At 36.5% G+C, this 22,658-nt stretch overlaps 1 protein-coding gene across 1 annotated transcript in view; it reads left to right on the forward strand.

Annotated features, from left to right (window-relative positions):
* Positions 1–22,658, forward strand: part of SERINC3 (serine incorporator 3) — a 28,682-nt gene that overhangs the window by 1,119 nt on the left and 4,905 nt on the right. The window contains exons 2-6 of the mRNA XM_044661082.1: positions 10,175–10,333; positions 12,665–12,858; positions 16,280–16,359; positions 16,795–16,932; positions 19,666–19,835. Coding sequence (XP_044517017.1) covers positions 10,175–10,333; positions 12,665–12,858; positions 16,280–16,359; positions 16,795–16,932; positions 19,666–19,835 — 741 coding nt within the window. The remainder of the gene's footprint in view (positions 1–10,174; positions 10,334–12,664; positions 12,859–16,279; positions 16,360–16,794; positions 16,933–19,665; positions 19,836–22,658) is intronic.

Genomic DNA, 22,658 nt, shown 5'->3' on the forward strand with positions numbered 1-22,658 from the left:
CCCAGAACTAATTGGTTCAAGGAGCAGTAGAAATCACCTCTGGATCTTGTCCTAGAATGCCCAAAGTATTTATCAGCTGTATGACTTTTCCAAGGTACTTGGCAACGATTGAGGTAGATAGGTGGTGCGGTAGATAGAGCACTGGGCTGGAGTGGGAAACAACTGAATTCAAATCTGATCTCAAGACAATTTACTAGGTATGTGACCCTGTGCAAATTTGCTTATTTTCCTTATCTGTAAAATGGGGATAATAATAGTACCTATTTCTTTGGGTTGTTTTGTGGATCAGTTGGTATAATGATTGTAAAGGGCTTAGCACAAGTATCTGCCAAAAGTAAGCATTATATAAATATTAGTAATTTTAGGCTTATTATCATTGTTGTTGACTTTCCCTCCCTGGGCCAATTCTCTTATGTGTAAAATAAAGGTAAATAATTCTTAATTTTATTGGATTTTTGTGTGGAGGGCATTCTGCAAATTTTAATGCTTTGTCAAAGATATTGATGAAAGTGGATGGTAATGGGTACTGATAGAAGCAGAATGCTCTCGTGTTCTGAAACCTTGTATTTCTCACCAGTTAGCACTAGTTAAGCATAAATTCCCAAAACTATAGTTTCAGCACTAGTTAAGCATAAATTACAAAATCTATTATTAATCAGTTAACTATTCTGTACAATTAATCACTCCTGATGGTTTTGTATTCTGCTCTGTTCACCTGCTTTGTGCTTTTGGGTATGTTAACCCCTTATATTCTGTATTTACCTTAGTTCTGATAAATCATCTATAGTGGCCATCTACTATATTGTATCTTCCCTATATTCTCTTTGATGAGGGCATTCCAGAAGGATAGCAAGACATCTCCTAGGCTGACAAATGATGGCAGGTGAGACAATAGAGGGAACATATGGCATGCACACTAAAGACTCTTACCATCCAGGGGAATCCCCCCTCCTAAACTTCTGCATGCCCCCCATTCCCTTTTTGGTGTCCCTAATTTGCCTATGACATGTTAGATTCCAAACAAACTTTTACCTGGATTTCAGCTTATAATGCCCTATGACACCCAGGGGTGAGCTATTCTGGGAAAAGATAGAGATATCCCTGGAATAGGAGGGGACAAACCCCAAGACCTTCAATAATTATGCAAACCCTGATCCACAATTGGGACTACTCCATCAGCCTTGGGACCATTCCATTGGCTTCAAGGCTATTCCAAAAGGTATTAGGCAATTTCACCACTTCAAACCTCTTTTTAACATAAAATTCTTTCATACTTCTAAATTGAACAGAGTTTTGAGACTCCTATTCTTGGGGTGAGACCCCTGCCACAGACTTGAGTATGTTTTTCCAAAATTATATGGTTTTCTATTTTTGCATTCCCAACAGCATCTAGCATAGAGCTGTATCCCCAGAAGATAAAGTTAAGTTGACCTGAGTTGACTTTGGTTGGCTTGGTGTCTCTGTGTTGTGTATATCTGATGGAGATGTTATCCTATGGCGAATCTTTTTTCCATTTCTCAATCCCGCAGTAACTTTGGCTACTAATTCTACTCTCAGCTCAACTCTCTTCATACTGTTTCTCTTTCTTCAGATTGCTAATGAAGGCACTAACATTGTAAATGAATTGTCAACAAACACTATTAAAGCACTTACTCTTTAGGTTAGGAGAGTATATTGGAAGGTAAAAGTGAAAACAGTCCCAGCACTCAAGGAGTTTACAGTCTAGATGAAAGCAGAGAAATACAAATAAATGCAAAGTGATTTAAGGGTATCTGGAGTGTCATGAAAGGGATTGATCTCTGGTAGAAGGTGGTGTTTAAACTTAGTCTTGAAGGAAACTGAATTCTGAAAGATATAGAAGTAAGAAGGGATTGGGAGACATACAAGAGGAGCAGCCAATTAAAAGCAGAGATAGGAGATATGTACAGACTATTACAATACATATGTATGGGTAATAGCTAGCAGAGAATAGGAATAGACCTTTGCTTAGAAATCAGAAAAAGTGGATTTTCCACTAATTTACTGATTTTGAGTAAGTCACTCCCTCTTTCCTGGTCCTGTTCTCTTTAAAGCAAAAAGGTTGTTGGATGAAATGACCTTACTTAAAGCTCCCTCTTCTAACTTCATTTTTCTTTATTCCAAATACTAAAGGTAAATTATTCAGATGTTATATTTAATAATACCTTTGGTTAGGGTGGCACAGTGGATAGTGCATTGAGCCTGGAATTTGGAAAACTGGTCTCACTGAGTTCAAATCTGAACTCAGATACTTTAAAGCTATGTGATCCTGAGCAAGTCACTTAACCCTGTTGGCCTCAGTTCCTCATCTGTCAAATGAGCTGGAGAATGAAATAGCAAATCATTCTAGTATCTTTGCCAAGAAAACCCCAAACAGAGTAACAAAGAGTCATACAAGCAAACAACAAAAAACTTTTTTATTGTTTCAGAGGAAGATTCTTTAATTGGGAAATTAGAATCAAATTGGCCGTCTTCATTTTTTATGATGTTTCTCATAAAAATTAACACATCGAAAATCTTGGACTATTTGGAAATTATTCCTGTTTTTCTACTTTTCTCCAAAGCGTTTCTATCCCTAGCTGATGACCAGGTTTGAGACCTTAAAAATCACAGCTCAGCTACTTTTATTGCCTACCTGTCTGAGTAATATCACCAATTTCTGAAGGTGGAAGATAGAGACTTGCTTTATTACTTTTTAAAACCCTTACCTTATGTCTTAGACTCAATACTAAGTATCAGTGCCAAGGCAGAAGGAGTGGTAAGGGCTAAGTGATTAAGAGTTAAGCGACTTGGCCCAGGATCACACAGCTAAAAAGTGTCTATGTCCAGATTTAAACCCAGGACCTCCCACCTGCAGGCCTAGCTTTCTATCCATTGAGTCACCTAGCTGTCTCCCTTGCTTTATCACTTCATGCCTCATTAAAATTTAGGATTTCAGATAACCTCCATATGGTACAGTAGAATATAAAACTTTGGTTTTGAACTTCTAATTTGAAGGACGCTTAGTATTTTGCAAAGGACTTTGGATCATCAGTCAGGAGACTTCTGTGCTTGTCCCTATTCAACCCCACTAATTTGCTGTATGGCTTTGGATAATCTCCTTCCTTGCTTTAGGTAGATTAGATAGTAGATTAGGTCATCTTTAAGGTTTTGTCCAGTTCTGAAATTCTATGATTCTTTGATTCTAAATGTAAATCCGTTGTTAGTTACTGTAACACTACCAGTCAAAAGAACTAGTTATCAGCTTAAAATGACACATTTGAAGATCTAGTCAGTTAAATAATTTCATTGTCAATTAAAACTATTTATTGAATGTAAAGCAGGTTTTGCCTTAGAATGCCAAGTCAGGTAGTTTGTGTTAGTTACTATAAAAATTATGGTATACCAAAAGATTTTCATTTAATGTGACCCCAAATTTGTTTTCACCAAATAATGACTGTATTTGGGAGATTTATAAAGTGCTTTCCAGATATTAAAGTGCTATGTAAATATTGTAATGGAGCAGAGAGGACTCAAAAGTAACAGAATTCCTCAGGGGCCCCTCAGAGACCCAAAAGCCTAGCTGGATTTTCACCCAACCTCTTATCTCACCTCCCTTCTGTCAACTTGCCTGACCCACTCTGACCATGCTATAATGCTAATGGCACCGCTTCTACTTCTGAGAAATTGCTTGCTTGCTTAACATAAGGAATGTATATGTTCATACCTGTCCTTGAACCCACCAATCCTATCCTTTGAAATGCGCGCCAAGGAAAATTCCCACCAACTTATTTTCCTATATATAGTCTGTACTTACTGACATGGTGATTCTCTCTCATATGGGGAGGTCATCATGGTTGGCCGGTTATTAAAGGTCCCTAAAACTTCTAAACCTGGGTGTTTGGCGTTTTTCATGAAATGTACCACTTCAATATTGACTACTATTATTCCCGTTTTTAAAAACTGGGCCATCTGGAAAAACTCAAAGACAGAAAGTCATGATTTATAGATCAGTTTCCCAGAGCCTTGTATATGTTTTCAGTATTTGTTTATTGAAGGCAACCACATATTCAAGTGTAAGGGGAGGCAGTTGTGCCAACTTAGAGGGGTAATCATTCCCCTTTGGTTGTCATTAGAATAAAATTAGAGACTCAAATTATAGCCTTAAATTATAGACTATTCTTTTATGGGAATGCATCAAAATACCAAATTATACTCTAGGGGTGTGTGAATCAGACAGAAGTCCATTACTTATCAGAGACATATATCACAATGTAGAAAGTTATTGTAAGAGTTGTACAGAATAAGTAAACGACAAAGATTATGGAAATTTTAAAGATGGAGAGAACCTCTGAAACTGTTTAATACGATGTCTTCATTTGACTAGGAGGAAACTGAGATCTAGATTGAGATTGTATTCCTTATATTAACCCAAAGTAATGTTAGAAAACCTTTAATAGACCCCAGATCTCTTTGTAGAAGCAGCCTCAGAGCTGAGCCCCCTTCCTTACCTTAACAGTTCAACTTTACCACATACCAGCTGCATCCTGACTCACTGTGCACATCTCCACTCGCCCCCTCCCTTCTGTCTGTGCCTGGCCTTGAGTATGTCTGATTGCTTACCACCAGGGCCAGTTGTCTCCAGCAGCTACTTTCAGTCCCTACTCCCTGCTTCCTGCTCCCTTTATCCATTACACCAAAACATATGCATATACTATATAAACCAACTGCTATAACTCAGGGCTTACTCTGGCTAAACTACATTATCTAATAAACTGCTTCTTCCTACAATTCTGGGGTAAGAGTGCTTCTGTGCTGTAACATCTTGACTTCAAAATTCTTCTATTAACTGTGAGATTGTATGTGGAATAAACTAACTGGTGCCATTGCATTAATCATCAGAATGCTAGGGCTTATATTTTCTGCAACCCAGGACTAAGGTTAGATAATTTAGGTTGTTGGCTACTCTTGTGGCCAGCACAACATATAAGCACCTGGGTTCTTAACCTGCAAGGGAAACCGTGGACTTGAAATATGGAAGTGGAGAGAAAGAAAGGAAAAGCATGGAAAAAACACACAGGCAAGATGGGTTGTGGAACAAGCCTTGAAGCTTCTTGGATCTTGGGACTTTCAGCTTCAGCTTTTCTTTGCGATTCAACCCATTATCTTACTAACACAGCTGATAAGCACCATAATGGCTCATTCTGAGTTACAAATTCTATTTCCACAAAATAATTCTTATGACCCTAGAAATGTGGTACAAAAGATATAGATGTTTCCTGTAAAGTATGATGTTGTATGGGTTTCCCTGAGCTTCCTCTAAATGTATCTTATCTATAGTGTCCTTTTCCTGCTCTGAAGGTTGTGTATTATATAGATAATGAATCTGCTTGCTTTGTTGATTTGGGGAGCTCGAGAGTGTGCCTTTTTGAGAAAGCCAAATTAAGCTTGTTTCCTGCCTCCTGAATTTGGCCCCTAAATCCCAAATCATTTCTTTTATTGAAGTTTTCAGTACTTATTAATCCTGTGGATTCCTAATATGGCCATAAATTGCCTTTGCAGTTATATCTTGCTTTAACTCTCCTTTGACCAATGCCACCAGGATCAGCTTTGACCATATTTATCATCTCAGGATTGTCAGTTCTGAGCTCTTCCGCTACTTCCTGATAATGGAGTAGGGGCCGCAATGAAGAATGCTTTCTAATATGACATTTTGCAAATAACTGCATGGGTTGCTATGGTCAAAAGTTTTTTTAAGGAAAACAATTCCTTTATCCATGGAACATAGGGTTTTATTTGGGGATAATTCAAGTTATGTATGCTATAGTGAAGGGTTGAAATCTCTAGTTTACAGTTACACAACTTCTTAGGCACAGAGATGAAAGAAAATAAGCTTTATTGAGAATTTTCTTATTTCAGTGGGGAGAAAGAAGCAAAGAGACATTTCCAAACTTTGTTTAGGGCATGTGAGAAAATCAAATTGATTCCATTTTATAATTGATTCTATTCTCTGTTAACACTTAGAAATTCAAATTAATTCTACTTTGTGGGAGAAACAAAAAGGAGAATAGTATGTTCTTCTCAAGATAAACATCCTATTCTCCTTTATAAGGAATAGAAAGAATGTATGGACATTCTACTTATGTTTGCAGAATAGGTCTCAAGGATGTCCCATTATTGCTCAATAAATTTGGATAACATGCTCAGTGAATTGGGAAGGCAGGATGCTCCATAAATCACCTCAAGGGCATCCTATTATTGCCCAAGAAACTGAATATCTCATATGTCACGAAATCCTATATCTCATGTAAACTGAATGGTTCATCAACCATAAAGAAAGGCTCTCCCATATCTCATGTAAACAGGATGATCCATTCATCATGAAGAAAAGCCTATATCTTCTCCTCATTAACTCCTCATACTTTTGAAGACACTCCTGAGAACGTGATTACCGCCCCATAACCTTACCCCTCACAAATAGGGGCTTATGATGAGCTCGTGATCAGGCTATGCTATGTATCGTGGGGTAGAATTTATGCCTAGATTCTAAGTCCTGACCAACAGACCATGGGGGTTGGACAGGGGAGGTAAGGGGGTGTCTCTCGCATTAGGGATCTATATAATGTTTGCTTCTGCACTTGTGCTGCTCACTTTCCACATCTAGGCTTATTGCCCTTTCTCATGAGAAAGTAATTAATTTTGTTCCTTCTATTCTTTCTGACTCTAGGTTTTTAATTTGAGTCACTTACTCCACTCATTTGTAATTGATTCTATATTATACTTGAGTCCATTCTGTAATTGACTCTATTCTATGTTAACACTTAGAAATTCAAAATAATTCTATTTTTCATTGATTCTGTACTATATTTGAGTCAATTCTGTAGTTGATTCTATTCTGTGGCTGCCTAAACCTGAGTTAAGTTCAGAAGTTCAATTTTCCCTTTCTGAGTTAGTTTAAAAATTCAGCTTTCCTATATATCACTGTAATTCAAAGAAATAAATTGTAATTATACCACTTTATATACCTATGTACAATTAAGAAAGATTCTGTTATCCTACTAACAAGCCTTTCAAGAATGCAGATGAGGGCCAAGAATTCTGGTATCTCTGTTCAACTAACAAGAAGGTGGACTCTATCAATCAAACTTTCCTGACAACAGGATGGAAGGAGTGGCTGTTACCAACCCCAAACCTCCAGTCATATGTTTCTGCCACTTGTGTGATCCTTCAGACTTTGTAACCAATCATACTAATTTCTATTTAAAACTCCTTATTCTTTGTTTTGTTTTCTTATACTTCCCAGAACTCTATAAGATTAGCAAGCCCCTCTCTCATGATCTTTGGTCATTGAGAGAAGGCATTGACACAGTTTATTGGTACTGCTAGCATAGCTAATTGATCATTCTTGGAACTTTGTTTTTCAGTTTACATTCTTTTCTACTTTCTGACTTTAGTAACAATTGTTCTTAAGACAGAAAGGCAGTGGCTAGGCAATGGGGGTTAAGTGACTTGCCCAGAGTCACACATCTAAGAAATGTCTGAGGCCGGATTTGAACCCACATCCTCTGAACTCCAGGCCAGGTACTCTATCCACTATGCCTCTTAGCTATCCCTCACCTTAATTTTCACACACAACACCAATCACTGACATTTTGTTATAACTGTCTAAATCACATTTTATTGTCTTTGAGTTCAGTTTAGAAGTTCAACTTTACAGTAATTTATTCGTTATCACTTAAGTTTAAAGTTTAGAGGTTTTTTTCTGTGAGATCAATGTAATATCAAGGAAATCTGTTATCTCTATCCCACTAGTTCTTTAAGGAAGACTGGTTTGTTATCCATGTACCACTAACTAACCTTGCAGGTGGACACAATCAGTCAGCAACAAGATAAAAGGAGGAATAGACTTGGAGTAAGTGACCTCAGCGAGACAGTCTATGATAAACCCAAAGATCCCAGCTTTTGGGACAAAAATCCACTATTTGACAAAAACTGCTGGGAAAATTGGAAAACAGTATGGGAGAGATTAGGTTTAGAGCAACATCTCACACCTTACACCAAGATAAACTCAGAATGGGTGAATGACTTAAATATAAAGAAGGAAATTATATGTAAATTAGGTGAACCCAGAATAGTACACTTGTCAATATTTGGAAAAAAAGATTTTAAGACCAAGCAAGAGTTAGAAAAAATTACAAAATGTAAAATGAATAATTTTGATTACATTAAATTAAAAAGGGTTTGTACAAACAAAACCAATGCAACCAAAATTAGAAGGGAAGCAACAAATTGGGAAAAAATCTTTATAACAAAAACCTGACAAAGATCTAATTACTCAAATTTATAAGGAGCTAAATCAATTGTACAAAAAAATCAAGCCATTCCCCAGTTGATAAATGGGCAAGGAACATGAATAGGCAATTTTCAGATAAAGAAATCAAAACTATTAAACCAAAACTAAATCTTTTATAATCAGAGAAATACAAATTAAAACAACTCTGAGGTACCACCTCACACCTAGTAGATTGGCTAACATCACAGCAAAGGAAAGTAATAAATGTTGGAGGGAATGTGGCAAAATTGGGACATTAATGCACTGCTGGTAGAGTTGTGAATTGATCCAACCATTCTGGATGGCAATTTGGAACTATGCCCAAAGGACTTTAAAAGACTGCCTGCCTTTTGATCCAGCCATAGCACTGCTGGGTTTATACCCCAAAGAGATCATGAGGAAAAAGACTTGTACAAAAATATTTATAGCTGCACTCTTTGTGGTGGCAAAAAATTGGAAATTGGAGAATGGCTGAACAAATTGTGGTATCTGTTGGTGATGGAATACAATTGTTCTGAAAGGAATGATGAACTGGAGGAATTGCATGCAAACTGGAACAACCTCCAGGAATTGAAGCAGAGTGAAAGGAGCAGAACCAGAAGAAGATTATACATAGAGACTGATACACTGTGGTACAATTGAATGTAATGGACTTCTCTCCTAGAAGCAATGCAGTGATCCATTTCAGTTCTGAGGGACTTGTGAGAAAGAACGCTATCCACATCAGAAGAAGAACTGTGGGAATAGAAACACAGAAGAAAAACAACTGCTTGATCACATGGGTTGATGGGGATATGATTGGGGATATAGACTAAATGATCACCCTAATGCAAATATCAATAATATGGAAATAGATCTTGATCAATGACACATGTAAAATCCAGTGGAATTGCACATCGGCTACAGGAAGGGGTTGGAGGAAGGGGAGGGAAAGAACATGAATCTTGTAACCATGGAAAAATATTCTAAATTAATTAATTAAGTAAAAATTTCCAAAAAAGATAAAAGGAAGGATGATTGCTAGCCCTGAATACCCAGGGTTTAATGGGTCTTCAGTCCATCATATTGTTTTCCCCATCTATGATGCTACCTTTTACTATGGATACTCTTCCTTCTGTCCATGAAAATTATCTCTAAGCCCCACCATGAGGTCTTCAGCATTGATGAGGAGGCTGTGACCTTATTTATTGGGAAATTTGTACTTGCAGGTATAATTTATAGGCTGTGAAGGTTATACAGCTTCTTTATCATAGCCTTTATCATAGGAGACCAGAGACCCAAGCAGCTCTAAATAGTCATTTAATGAATATGTCTTTGGAATGTAGTTTGACAAGTCCATGCCTTCAAACAGTTGACTATATTTTTGAGATAATCATATATGTGATTCATGTTGTATCATCTTTCTGGAACTCTCATTGTCAGTGTTGGGCTGTCTAATAAGATCTTGAAAGAGTCCTGGTGGCCATTGGATGTAGGCCAATTTAAACCTTTCCCAGAAAACTGCTATTCCATGCCAGACATTATTCTGGTAGCCCTGGAACAAAGAAAGTTTTATTGGCATTTCTTCATTACAAATTATACTATATTAATCCCATAGTGAGATGATAACAGCTCTCGTTTTCTTGGTACTTTACATTTTACAAAGTTCTATCTTCACATTGTTATCTCTACTTTTTTATAAGGAAATTATGACACATTGTCACATAAGTAGTAAATGGGAGGGTGAAAGTTTGAATATAACATAATATAACATATCTATAGCATAAAGGATTTTCACTTATTTGATTCCCATATGTATCTCTCAATGAATAAGGAACATTTTGCTTTCTCTTGTTTCCTTTGCAGATTCCATGCTTGTGTGGCAGTGCATCATGTTTGGTGTGCAGTTGCTGTCCTAGCAAGAATTCGACCCTGACTCGCTTTATCTATGCCATTATTCTCCTCTTTGGCACAGCCATTTCTTTTATTATGTTGACGGAAAGTTTGGAAACACGGCTGAAAAAGGTATTAGGAATTAAAGTTGGACTGTAATTGACTAATTTATTATCATTTTATTTTGAAATAACTGCTCTTTGGGAAATTATTTCTACTGTATAAAGGGAATCCCTTCCTCCCAGGGTCGTGAGCTTCCTTCTCTTCTGACCCATCCTATTTGTGTGCCTGTGAAATAATAGAGTAAATTGAGTCATTCATTGATCCATTGGTTAACATACTCAGAAAACCTGTTTCTCCTTATGGACATTAGGAATGTACTTTCTCATGAGAAAGTCAGTTGACAACATATGGCCAATGTATGTGGGAAAATGTTCCTTTCCTAACAGGGAAAAGACGAATCTGGCATAGGATAAGATATATTATGGAATGTCCTGTACTCAGATGTTAAAGACATATCTGACTTCTGGAAGATAAGGCTTGCCTTCAGTAACGTCAAGTCTACATCCCTCATTTAATGAAATTGTATAAAGCAATATATCATTCACTCTGTTAAATAAGCTTGCACTGCATTTTGCATGCATGAAACACTATAAAAAACAGACTGTAACATCAAATCAGGGCAGCTTCCACTAGGGAAATCTGTCACGGCCCGTAAATACATTTATTGATCCATAGATGAATAAATAAATATCCGTTCCAATAATTGAACTGCTGGGTGTCTGGACTTGTTTTGTGAAGTGCCCCACTTCACCTGGATGTCAAGTGAAAGCTCCAAACAGTGGTCATAGGTGAAGAGCCCTTAAGAACATGACCTGGAATGAAAAGTTACAGGACCACGTCAAGAGAGAGGATAAAAGGTATGGTACAAGACACGCAGAGCTCTCTCTATTCCCTTGGAGGTGGCAGTGGAGCACCACCATGGCTGAGGGAGATAGCCATGTGGAGAACCATGTAGTCAGGGTTAGATTAGGTTAGACTTAAATCTCTGTATATCTGTGTTCTCTATTTCAAGTGATTATTAATAAACTCTATGGAAAATAAGAACCTGGAATTATTCATTTTAAATCTAACACTACCCAACCTGGCTAGTTTTAATTGTTGTTCTAATTTAGCATTTTCCGAATTGTATCCCTACCCTGCTATTATTCCATAAGAAAATATTAATGTTAAGAGTATTTTTCCTTCTAAAATATTAAATAGAAAATTATGTTATATACATGAAATATCTTAGGGTGGGAGGAATAAAATAAGTCATTTCCTTTTCTTTGCTCTCATAATTTCCTGATCTTCTTTTCCCCCAAAGATGTTATTTCATACTTTCAGTCGACCCTTTGCAGGGGTGTGGGGGGCACTAATATAAACTAAATGCTTACATATTCATAATTGTGAGATTAAGTAAAGTCCCAAAGAACAATAGAATGTGGACTGCCTTTCACGAAGAAAAATTGTTGTAGTAAACATATTCATACTTTGACTTGATAGCAAAGAGAAAAACAAAATGAGAGCTAGAGTCATAAATCATTCTAGTTTACTATGTATATAAAATTTTTCTTTCCAAGCAAGGCTAGTACTTCCCAGATTAGAAGTTATGAGGTATAAGGATGAGAGAGAACCATACTGAAATGACCTAATTTACCAAAAACAAAGACTTCACATCTGATTTAGAAAGTTAGTTATTGGACTATTTAGTAACAGGATTTTAGGGGAATAGCATAATGATAGTAAAAAAGAGAGAAATTCATATCATCTATGTTCTGAAGTAGAAATAGAAAGGGTATCTCTGTAACCTCCAAGTAGAAGACTTTTATACTTTTGTATGAGATGCTCAAAGCTCAGATAACAGGACTATTTTATTATCTTTAGGGGCTAATTTTTAAGCTTTCTTTTTATGTTTTGTGTCACTTCATGCTATAACTGTATCTAGGCATTAAGTCATTTAACATAGAAACATATTTTTTTATAGAAAAATCCATGAAAAGTTATAGGTAAAGCAAACTTTTATAAAATAAATACCATTTCATTGTACTAGAGATGTTCATAACTTTTCCCCCCCCTAAACCCTTACTTTCCATCTTAGAATCAAGTGTTTTGTTTCTAAGACAGAAAAGTGGTAAGGGTGGGCAATGGGAGTTAAGTGTCTTGCTCAGGGCCACACAGCTAGGAAGTGTCTGAGACCAGATTTGAACCCAGGACCTCCTGTCTCTAGGCCTGCTTCTTAATCCACTGAGCCATCTAACTGCCTCCATGAGATATTGTTTATAACTCGAATCCTCTGACTCCTTTGTTAAATCATCATCACCCTCACTTCATTTACTTTATAAATCTAGATTTTCATATAGTGTGTTTTCTGAAAATGGGGTACAGATATCATTTAAATTGTTTTTTTTTTTTGCCCCCCAGATTCCTGGATTCTGTGAAGGGGGATTTAGAATCAAGAATAATGATGACCAGAGTGATAACATTTGTGATGTCCTGGTTGGTTACAAAGCTGTCTATCGGATCAACTTTGCCTTGGCTATCTTTTTCTTTCTTTTCTTTCTGCTGATGTTAAAAGTGAAAAGTAGTAAAGATCCAAGAGCTGCAGTGCACAATGGGTATGTGTTATGCCTTCCTGATTTATCAGGCATTCTTTCACTTCCTGCTTACATATTTCTCTAACACCCCTGTTTCTGTTAGAACTTTATAATGGAACACATGTAGATATATAGCTAGATAATTTTGGCATAATATATTTAAAGTCATTTGATCAGTCAGAGAATAGCTTACCTGAGAGGAATTCCCTAGGTCAGGCCCCTCTTTTTTGGATTTCACATTATAAATAGATTTGCTCCTGAAGAAAACAGTTTTGAATACTTAGGGCTATCAGTATGAAATAAATCCAGAAATATCATAATCAAAGTGTATGTAGAGGGGGCAGCTGAGTAACTCAGTGGTTTGAGAGCCAGACCTAGAGACAGGAGGTCCTAGAGTCAAATCTGACCTCAGATACTTCCCAGCTGTGTGACCCTGGGCAAGTCACTTAACCCCCATTGCCTAGCCCTTACCACTCTTTCTGCCTTGGAGCCAATACATAGTATTGACTCCAAGAAGGAAGATGAGGGTTTCAATTAAAAAACAAAACAAACAAACAAACAAAGTGTATGTAGAGGTCAGTGACCAGAATAAGAACTGGTTATCTCAAAGTTTTGTCAAAACTATCCTCTCACTTAACTAAATATGCCTCTGAGCCATGGGAGTTTGGTTTTACTTTTTCTAAGTGAGTATTACCCATATTATCTATAGAAACCCAAACATGTGATTGTTTTACCTTACTCTCAAACCTAGGAATGGGTTATTATATACCTGTATTCCACAACATCTGTACTCGATGCTGATTCCACTCAACTTCTGGTTGCCTAGGTTGATCCAATTTGCAAATTCCCAACCTGCATTTGGTACACATAATTTCTGCCCACATTTTCCCTCATAAGGCATTACCTATTCCCTCTTCACCCATTCTAAGGTGACATGTGACCCAAAGTACATCTTTATGTAAGTAAGCCCATTATTTTAAATTCAAAGAAGAACTTATAAAAGTTCCTAGTACCTTTACAGATCTCTTTTACATAAGCCTGTTTTTTTGTTTAGGCATTTCAGTTGTGTTTGATTCTTCATAACCCTATTTGAGATTTTCTTGGCACAGATACTAGAGTTGTTTGCCATTTCTTTCTCTAAGAGAAGCTCATTTACATATAAGGAAACTGAGACAAATAGAGTTAAATGACTTGCCCAGGGTCACAGAGCTAGTAAATGTCCGAGATCAAATCTGAACTCAGGTCCTTCTGACTCTAAACCCAGTGGTGTGCCACCTAGCTGTCCAATATGGAGCTCTTTACCTATTCCTATACCAGTCGCATTTGCTACTATGAAAGCATATGAAACAAGCCTTAAACTTTAAATTTCATCGTGTATGTGCTTTTAGAAAGTGGAGCAACAGGAAAACTATTGAATAGTAACTAAAAATATTGTGAGAGGTATAACAAAAAAAAGACTAAAGCTCTTTGTTTAGAAGTTGCAACTAAAAAGGTTTAGTGCTTCTCCTGAAGTAGGAGGCAAGACATGTAAAGTATCAAGAGTTCTTGAATTTATGTACTATGTCCTATCTCTGAGTTTACTTCCATAAGAGAACGGACTTTCCTGATTTGTGATATTCTCCATGCAGGAACTATGTATATATATTTGCCTTCATTGATTTTGAGAATATAAAATCTGCTTGATCTTATCTTTTTCTCATAGTTATGGCTACTCACCTTGCAGCAATATGTAAATAGTGAATTCTAACAAGTCTTTTAAGTCTTTTTTAAACACATGTTGTTCTCTGAGGTACTACTACTTCACAACTATCAAATTAGCCAATATGACAGTAAAGACAAGTAATAAATATTGGAAGGGATGTGACAAAATTGGGACACTTATGCATTGCTAGTGGAGTTGTGAACTGATCCAGCAATTCTGGAGGGTAATTTGGAGCTATGCCCAAAGGGCTATAAAACAGTGAATACCCTTTGATCCAGTAATACAAAACTACTAGGTCTGTATCCCCAAAAGATCCAAAAAAGGGAGAAAGGACCTACTTATACAAAAAATATTTATAGCAGCTCTTTGTGTGGTGGCAAAGAATTGGAAATTGAAGGGATGTCCATCAGTTGGGGAATAGCTGAACAAATTGTGGCATATGATAGTGATGGAATACTGTGCTACAAGAAATGATGAACTGAACAATTTCAGAAAAAGCTGGAAAGACCTACATGAACTGATGCAGCGTGAAATAAGGAGAATCAGGAGAACACTATACACAGTAACAGCAATATTATGGAATGATAAACTGTGAAAGATTTAGCTGCTATCAGCTATACAATAATCCTGGACAATTCTGAGGGACTTCTGACAAGAGAAAGAACTGTTGGAGTCAGAATGCAAGTCACAGCATGCAATTTTTCACTTTAGTTTATTTGGGTGTTTGGGGGTTTTTGTTTTATATGATTATTCTCTTTACACAAATGATCAATATGGATATATGTTTTGCATAATAATAATGTATAACTCATATTGAATTGCTTGCCATCTCCAGGAGGGGAGCGGGGGAAGGGAAAGGAGAGAGACAATTTTGATCATACAACTTTGAAAAGCTTATGTGGAAATTTGTTATTACATGTAATTGGTAAAATCAAATATCTTTATGATAAAAATAAATAAACATGTTCTCCCACCTTCCCCCTGTCAAATAAACACATATTGTTTCTTCAATATTAGTATTCTTAGGATCACAGAATTTTCTAGCTGGAAGGGACTTTAGCAGTAATCGTTAATCCTCTTATTTTTATAATTGAGGAAACTGAAGCCCAGCAATGAAAAATAGAAGTAGTTGGTATCAAATTCAGGGCTAAAACCCATGCTTGCCTGACTTTTCACCCTAAATGAGTATTAGCCTGAGAGTTAGGTTATAATTTAGTTAATTAATTAATCTGTAAGATTCCTTCTAGCTTACAAAGTCTGTTTTTTTTAAGAAGTTAACTTAATAGATCATTAGTACCGCCCCCACCCCAGGTTTTTTGTTTGGTTTATGAGCTAGCCGTCAGTTATCACCAGAAGTTTGCCATTAGACTGTGACTAATATTTTTTATATAGCAGTTTCAGAAGACAGACTGGTAAGGTGCTAGAAGGTTCTGATTCGTGCTAATCTAAAGTGCACCCACACTGATAAAGCCCCAAATCCTTTAAGTATTGAAGAATTACAATTAGGTACAAAATTGGTAAAAATTTAAAACTTCATTCACAAAACAATGTAAAATAATATGTTATTTGTGGTCATAGTTCTCTTAGAGTGAAAATGAAAAAACAAATGTGAAAAATCCAATTGAAATCATTCTTTTCATTAAAGCTTCATTCAACTGGGCAATACATGTCTTCTTAGGAATCTGTGTTTTTGCATGAAGACAGAAACATTTCAGAGATAACATTTTTATATCTTAATAGGTTCTGGTTCTTCAAAATTGTTGCCATTGTTGGTCTCATGGTTGGATCTTTCTACATTCCTGGGGGCCCATTTACTACAGGTATGAGCTCCAAATTATAAAATACTATATAATAATCAGTTTGTAACATTTATGTGTAATAATTCTGAAGGTCAGGCATTAATGGGTATGTGTAGCAAATTATCTGGAAATAGGCTATTTTTCAGTGTCTCCTTGTCATGTTTTAATAGTATGTTTATTGGAAGTTCTTTATAATATAGATAAGTTAATATAGTTCCCCATAAGGATTCCAATAACTTTTATTTTTTGTTATAATTTGATATCTTTAACATACACTGAATAATAATGTGTATGGATTTTTAGTATAGGTTAAACAAAGGCTGAAATAGCCAAAGAATTTCCTGATTCTCTTTACCATCTCCTCAGCTGATTTGAAATTAATGTGATATTGGCTTGTCTTAATATAATATGATAATATAATATGATCTAAGTGACTATCTTCCTTTTGGTCTGTAGTCTGGTATTATATTGGAATGTCCGGGGCCTTCTTCTTCATCCTTATACAGTTGATACTGTTAGTAGACTCTGCTCACTCTTTGAATGAGAAATGGGTTGGTCTTATGGAAGAAAAAAACCATAGACTCTGGCATGCAGGTAAGTGTCTGAATTGATATTATTAGAGCTAGAATTGTGTAAATCAAACAAGATGTAAAATTTCATTAGTTTTAAATGTACAAAAGCCTCTTGATGAAAATTTTATTATTTTTTTTAAATCATCACTTCCTAGTTCAACCAAATTTCAACTGAATAGTCATAGAATCTTACAGTTGAATGGGACTTCGGAACATAGAAGGTTAGAGTTGGAAAAGACCATTTTTCCTAACTCTCTTTACAGATTAGTGGGATTACTGATAAAAGAACATGAAGGATTTAAATAATAATAAAGCAACAGATTATCCAGAATTGTGTATTTATAGTGTGACATAATATATATGCTTAAATTAGGATGAAGAGATAGTCTGTTAAGTAAGATAATCATGTGCTTTCACTTCCTATCCAATAGGCATCCTACATTTATCACACATTTAGAACACTGGCCTACTTACCTCACCCTGAGTCAGGCTTTAATCAATGACAACATTGCTGAAAATCACCGCCTGTTTTGGAAGCTGTATTTCAGACTTCTGGTTTGGAATTGGGGTGCTATACTCTAGGCCTTCTATCCCCTATGGATACAGAGGAACAGACATGACATCAAAAGAGGCCTAGTTGAGGAAAAACACAAGACACCTTGACTTCATTGCAATTGCATTTACGTAACTTGCTTTTTTAGAGAACTTGGGAACATTTTTGGTTACTCTTTAGAAGGTAACTTAACTTGCCTTATCAGATAGTAAATTCCCCATTACTAAGGTATGGTATTATCAAGATTGTTGAAACTTATCAAGTTTCCTATCAAAAATATCATCCTTTGAGCAGGGCACTGACTTTAATATGACCTAGGGCTCTTTCTAGATATCTGATCTTCCAACTGAATAATGGCTCATAGGTTAGAGTTGTTGATGTGGTACTTGTTACCATTTATCCCATTTCAACACCATTTTTCCATGTGATATATTGAAACATCACTGGCTTTGGAGTCAGGACATCTGGGTTCAAGTCCCAGATGTCACTAACTATATAATCTTGAGCAAGGCTCTTCAGCTCTCTAGGCCTCAGTTTTTGTTCTGTAAATTGAAGTAATAATAGTAAATGACCTCTAAGTTAACTTCCAGTTACTGATGCTGTCACATGTGTGGAAACATTAATGTAGGACTGGATCTAAAGTCAGCTGTGAGTACAGGTCCCTTTCCTGCCTGCCTCAAGATTTTTACTATTTCCACCCAGCATGATCCCTTGCAACCAATATTCTAGAAACTGAACTGCAGGACAAAAAGATCTTGCCTGGATTCTCACTGAAAACTTACTTCTTCTAATAGTAATTAAGCTCTGATCGTAAACAGAGTTCTAAATATACAAAGAGAAATATCACATGGACCTTGCTTTTGAGGAGCTAATAACATACGAGGAGGAATTATAATGTGCCCAAATATATCAGGAAGAGTATAATAAGTAGTTAAGAGAAATCCAGGCAAAGTGGGAGAGATCACTTTTAGCTAGGGAGCAATGGGATCATGGAAGGTTTCATGAAAGGTAGCATATGAGTGAAACTTTTTTTTTTTAAACTCTTACTTTTTGTCTTAGAAGTCTATGCTTTATGTGTTGATTCCAAGGCAGAAGAATGGTAAGGGCTAGGCAATTGGGCTTAAGTGACTTGCCCAGAGTTACACAGCTAGGAAGTAACTGAGGCCAGATTTGTACACTAAGCCTTTTAAATAAAGGAATGAAGAAAAGAAAAAGGACCTATATACAAAAATATTTATAGCAACTCTTTTTGTAATGGTCAAGAATTGGAATTGAAGGGATGCTCATCGGTTCTGGAATAATGACTGAATAAGTTGTAGCATATGATTGTGATGGAGTACTGTTGTGCTATAAGAAATGATAAGTGGAGTGGCTTTAGAAAAACATAGCAAGACCTATATGAACTGATGCAAAGTGAAGTAAGAAGAATTGAGAGATCTTTGTGCACAGTAATAGAAAAGTTGTAACAATGACCAACTGTGAAAGACTTGGCTACTCTGATTAATATAATAATCCAAGATAATTCCAAAAGACTCATGATGAAAAATAATGTCCACCTCCAGAGAAAAACTGATAAACTAAGAGTCCAAATTGATGTGCAATTTTTTCATTTTCTTTATTTTTCTTGCTTTTTTTCAATATTGTTAATATGGAAATATGTTTTGTATGATTTCCCAAGTATCACTGATGTATTGCTTCCCTTCTCAGTGGGTAAGGGAGGGTTGGGAGAGAAGGACAGAATTTGGAATGAGAAATTTAAGAAGAAAAGAATTTAAAAATAATTTAAAAATTTTTTCCCAAAAGAAGATGAATTTTAATAGGCAGGGAAATGCTGTCATATGAAATTCTAACTCAGACCTTAAGGGGAAATTGTAATGCCTTAAATAAACCATTTGTTTATCCCAAGTAGAGGTCAGTGTATAGGTAATAATAAATATTTCTGACTGGATTGCTAAACTTCTGCATTTCCACTTCAGGAAATCAGAATGACATGATGTAATATATGGTTTTAAGTGCTCGGCAAATTTGAGTGAAGTAACATGTTTCTATAACTTTGGGAACCTCCTACATTATGATCATTGATTATACAAAAATTAAGTATACCTCAATATATATGGAGTGGGAAGAAAAAGACTCCTTCCTAAATCCTACTTGGTTTCTGCTGCAAATTGTGGAAGCTAACATTGGTTTCCTGTTTTGTAGTTTTACTGTCATGTACGAGCTTCTTTTATCTCTTGTCCATTGTCGGCGTGGTGCTCTTATATGTATTTTACACCAGAACTGATGGCTGCACTGAAAACAAGTTATTCATCAGCCTTAATATGATTTTTTGCTTTGGGGTGTCCATTCTCTCAATCCTTCCCAAAATTCAGGTATTGACATATTTTTTCTATTTAACTTTTTCCTTGCTTAAGTCCTTTTTGTTAATATTTCATTTTAAAAAATCACAGTCATCTTGAATTTTTATAAAAGTTTCAGAAATCCTGGTTTCTGATCTCTATCGCACTCTTTGTTACGTCTTGGTTAAGTTATTTTCCTTGACTAATGCCCCTGTGAATTAAAGGTTGTACTTAGATATTTTAAGATTAAAATTAAGATATTTAAGACATAGTAGATATTTAAGGTCTCTTTCATCTATAAAAGTTCAAGATTCTCTCTCTCAGAGGAAAAGGACTAGGAATCATTTATATTTTGTGTATATATAATTTGTCCGTGTGGTTTTAAAAGGACTGCTTTGGAAGCAAGTTCCCAATCCCTGGATGATTCAGGCAGAGACTAAATAACTATGTGTCACAAATGTTGTAGAAGGCATTCTTGCATTAGGTATTGCATTAGATCAGGCATTCTTAATCTTAGGGTCTATGACTTTATTTTAAAAATTTTTTTGGTAGCTATATTTTACTATAACTGGCTTCCTTTTTAATCCTATACATGACATTATGGAGAAAACTACTGAGTCTGCTGATAATTACTGCTGCCAGTCAGAACTATTAACATGTAGATATCTAAGAGTCAAAACCAAGGTTTTCATTATATGATTAAGCACAGACCTGGAATCCTTGATAAAATCTGGGTCCCATTCAGAGGGCTGAATATCTAGTTTTCAGTTACATTAGAGAGACAAAGAAATAATTTTTAGTCTTATACCCATGCCAGAGGGGAGGCAGGTTCTTACACATAACTGGAGGAAAGGAGAAATACTAGGAGAAACAGTTTGTCCTATAGAAAAAAACTAAAGAAATTTCTATTTTGGAGCTAGGTTTGTGAGATTTAACACTTCAAAGCTACATTTGTAGAGTTTACAATGGGCTAATTGAGAGGAGAAAGATTTATATGCAAAAAGATAATTAAGAACCAAAATTTGGTTGAGGATATATCAATGAATAAAGAGAGAAGATTTGTTGGGAAGTCTGAGACCATGAATCAAGTGCCATAAATTCCTTTTACTCCAGCTTGGTTCCTTATCTTAAGTAAAAAATGTCTGAAAATCTTCAGCTAATTTTAGACACTTCATAAGAAAGGTCCCAGCCAGCTATGGGACCTTCCCCCAGCATAAGTGGCAGCACTGGATCTCAACTAGTAAGTGTTTATTAATAAGAGGACTCAAACTCTTATGACAGTAGGTTCCACTAGAGCAGTGATGGCAAACCTATGGCACAGGTGCCAAAGATGGTACACAGAACACTCTCTATGGGCATGCGGCCACCCTTCCCCCACCCCCCAGAGTTTATTACTAGAAAGGCAGAGGGTCTTGGGTGTAGCTGCTCCCCCCTCCTATTCTCCACTGGGCCTATTGACATTTTTCCCCATTCCACCCACCTCTGTCCAGCAGCCCAGTGGGAGCTGTACAGAGGATAAGGTGGGCAGCTCACAGGCGGCAGAGCTGGAGGGGAACAGAGTGCTTGGGCCACTCCCCCTCCCTCTCTACACTCTCTGGGGACATTCCTTACTTCACTCACCCTTCTGCTCAGCAGCCCAATGGGAGCACTTCCTCCTTCTCCTGTGTGGACTAAGGGAAGGAGCAGGGAGTACCTGGCACTCAGTGCAGGGGAGGAACACAGCCTGTGGTCTATGGTGGGGAGAGGGGAGGTTGGCAGGCACAGCACTAGTTCAGGGGTGGGGTAGAGGTGGGGCCTGGCACTCCATCTCTAAAAGGTCACTGCACTAGAGTGCCAGAGGGGCCCATAACACTCCAAAAAGGTAAAGACCCTTCCCCTCCTCCATATCAACTGAAGCAGCATAGGGCAATAGAAAATAGTTCTGGATATGGAGTGAGAGGACCTGAATCCCACCTCTGCTATTCACTTAACTTCTCTGAGTCTTGGTTTATTAATCTGTAAAATGAGGAATTTGGACTTAACTTCTAATGTTCCTTCCTTAAGGTTCTATAAATTCTATGGTTAGTCCTTTAATGGATCATTAAAATCCCAAAGGTTTTTTTAAATTATTATAGCTTTCCAAAAGAAAACTGCTGTTTTTCTTACCTGATACAGATAGTTTGGTCTTCTTTTAGTTAACAATTATTTTTTAAATTTGGTCTTTATATGCCACTGTAATTGGTTTATTTGAACCATAAAAGCTGGGAATAACCTATTCCAACTCATATTACTGAAGAGGAAAATGAAACTGAATGTGGGGAAATAGGGTGACTGAGATTGGACAGCAAGTCAGGAGCAGAGCCCAGACCTGAACCTATGTCGTCCAATCCTCAATCAAACATCCTTTCATTATAGCATATCTTAGAAAACCAAGGGGTTTTAATATTATGCTAAAGGCTCATTATAGTAACACGATCTACCATAAGATAGTATTAGAAGTGGAAGCCATACTACTATGAGAGGCATACTTCTAATAACTGAATCCCTATGACAAGAGCCCAAGACAGGTTTAAGATGCCCTAACTACCATGGTGTAATAATATAGTTCTCACTCTTTTTCCTTGACTATTGGTCTGTATTAACATTCTTTAAGTTCAAAAATTGTCAGCTTTAAAGCTCTTAAGCAGAAAACAAAACTCCTTAATTGATATAAGATTTGAGTAAAGAGACTGAAAGGGTTTGTAAAAGTCAAGAACTGGCTTAAAATGTATTGAGATTTTTGTTGGCGAGGTAGCCTGTTGTAATGGAAAATGCATTGGACTCAAGGGTCAGGAGATTTTAGGTTCAAATCCCAGCTTCTCTTTTAACCTCACAGAG

The sequence above is a fragment of the Gracilinanus agilis genome, chromosome 2 (assembly GCF_016433145.1).
Source record: "Gracilinanus agilis isolate LMUSP501 chromosome 2, AgileGrace, whole genome shotgun sequence".
NCBI classification, from domain to species: Eukaryota; Metazoa; Chordata; class Mammalia; order Didelphimorphia; family Didelphidae; genus Gracilinanus; species Gracilinanus agilis.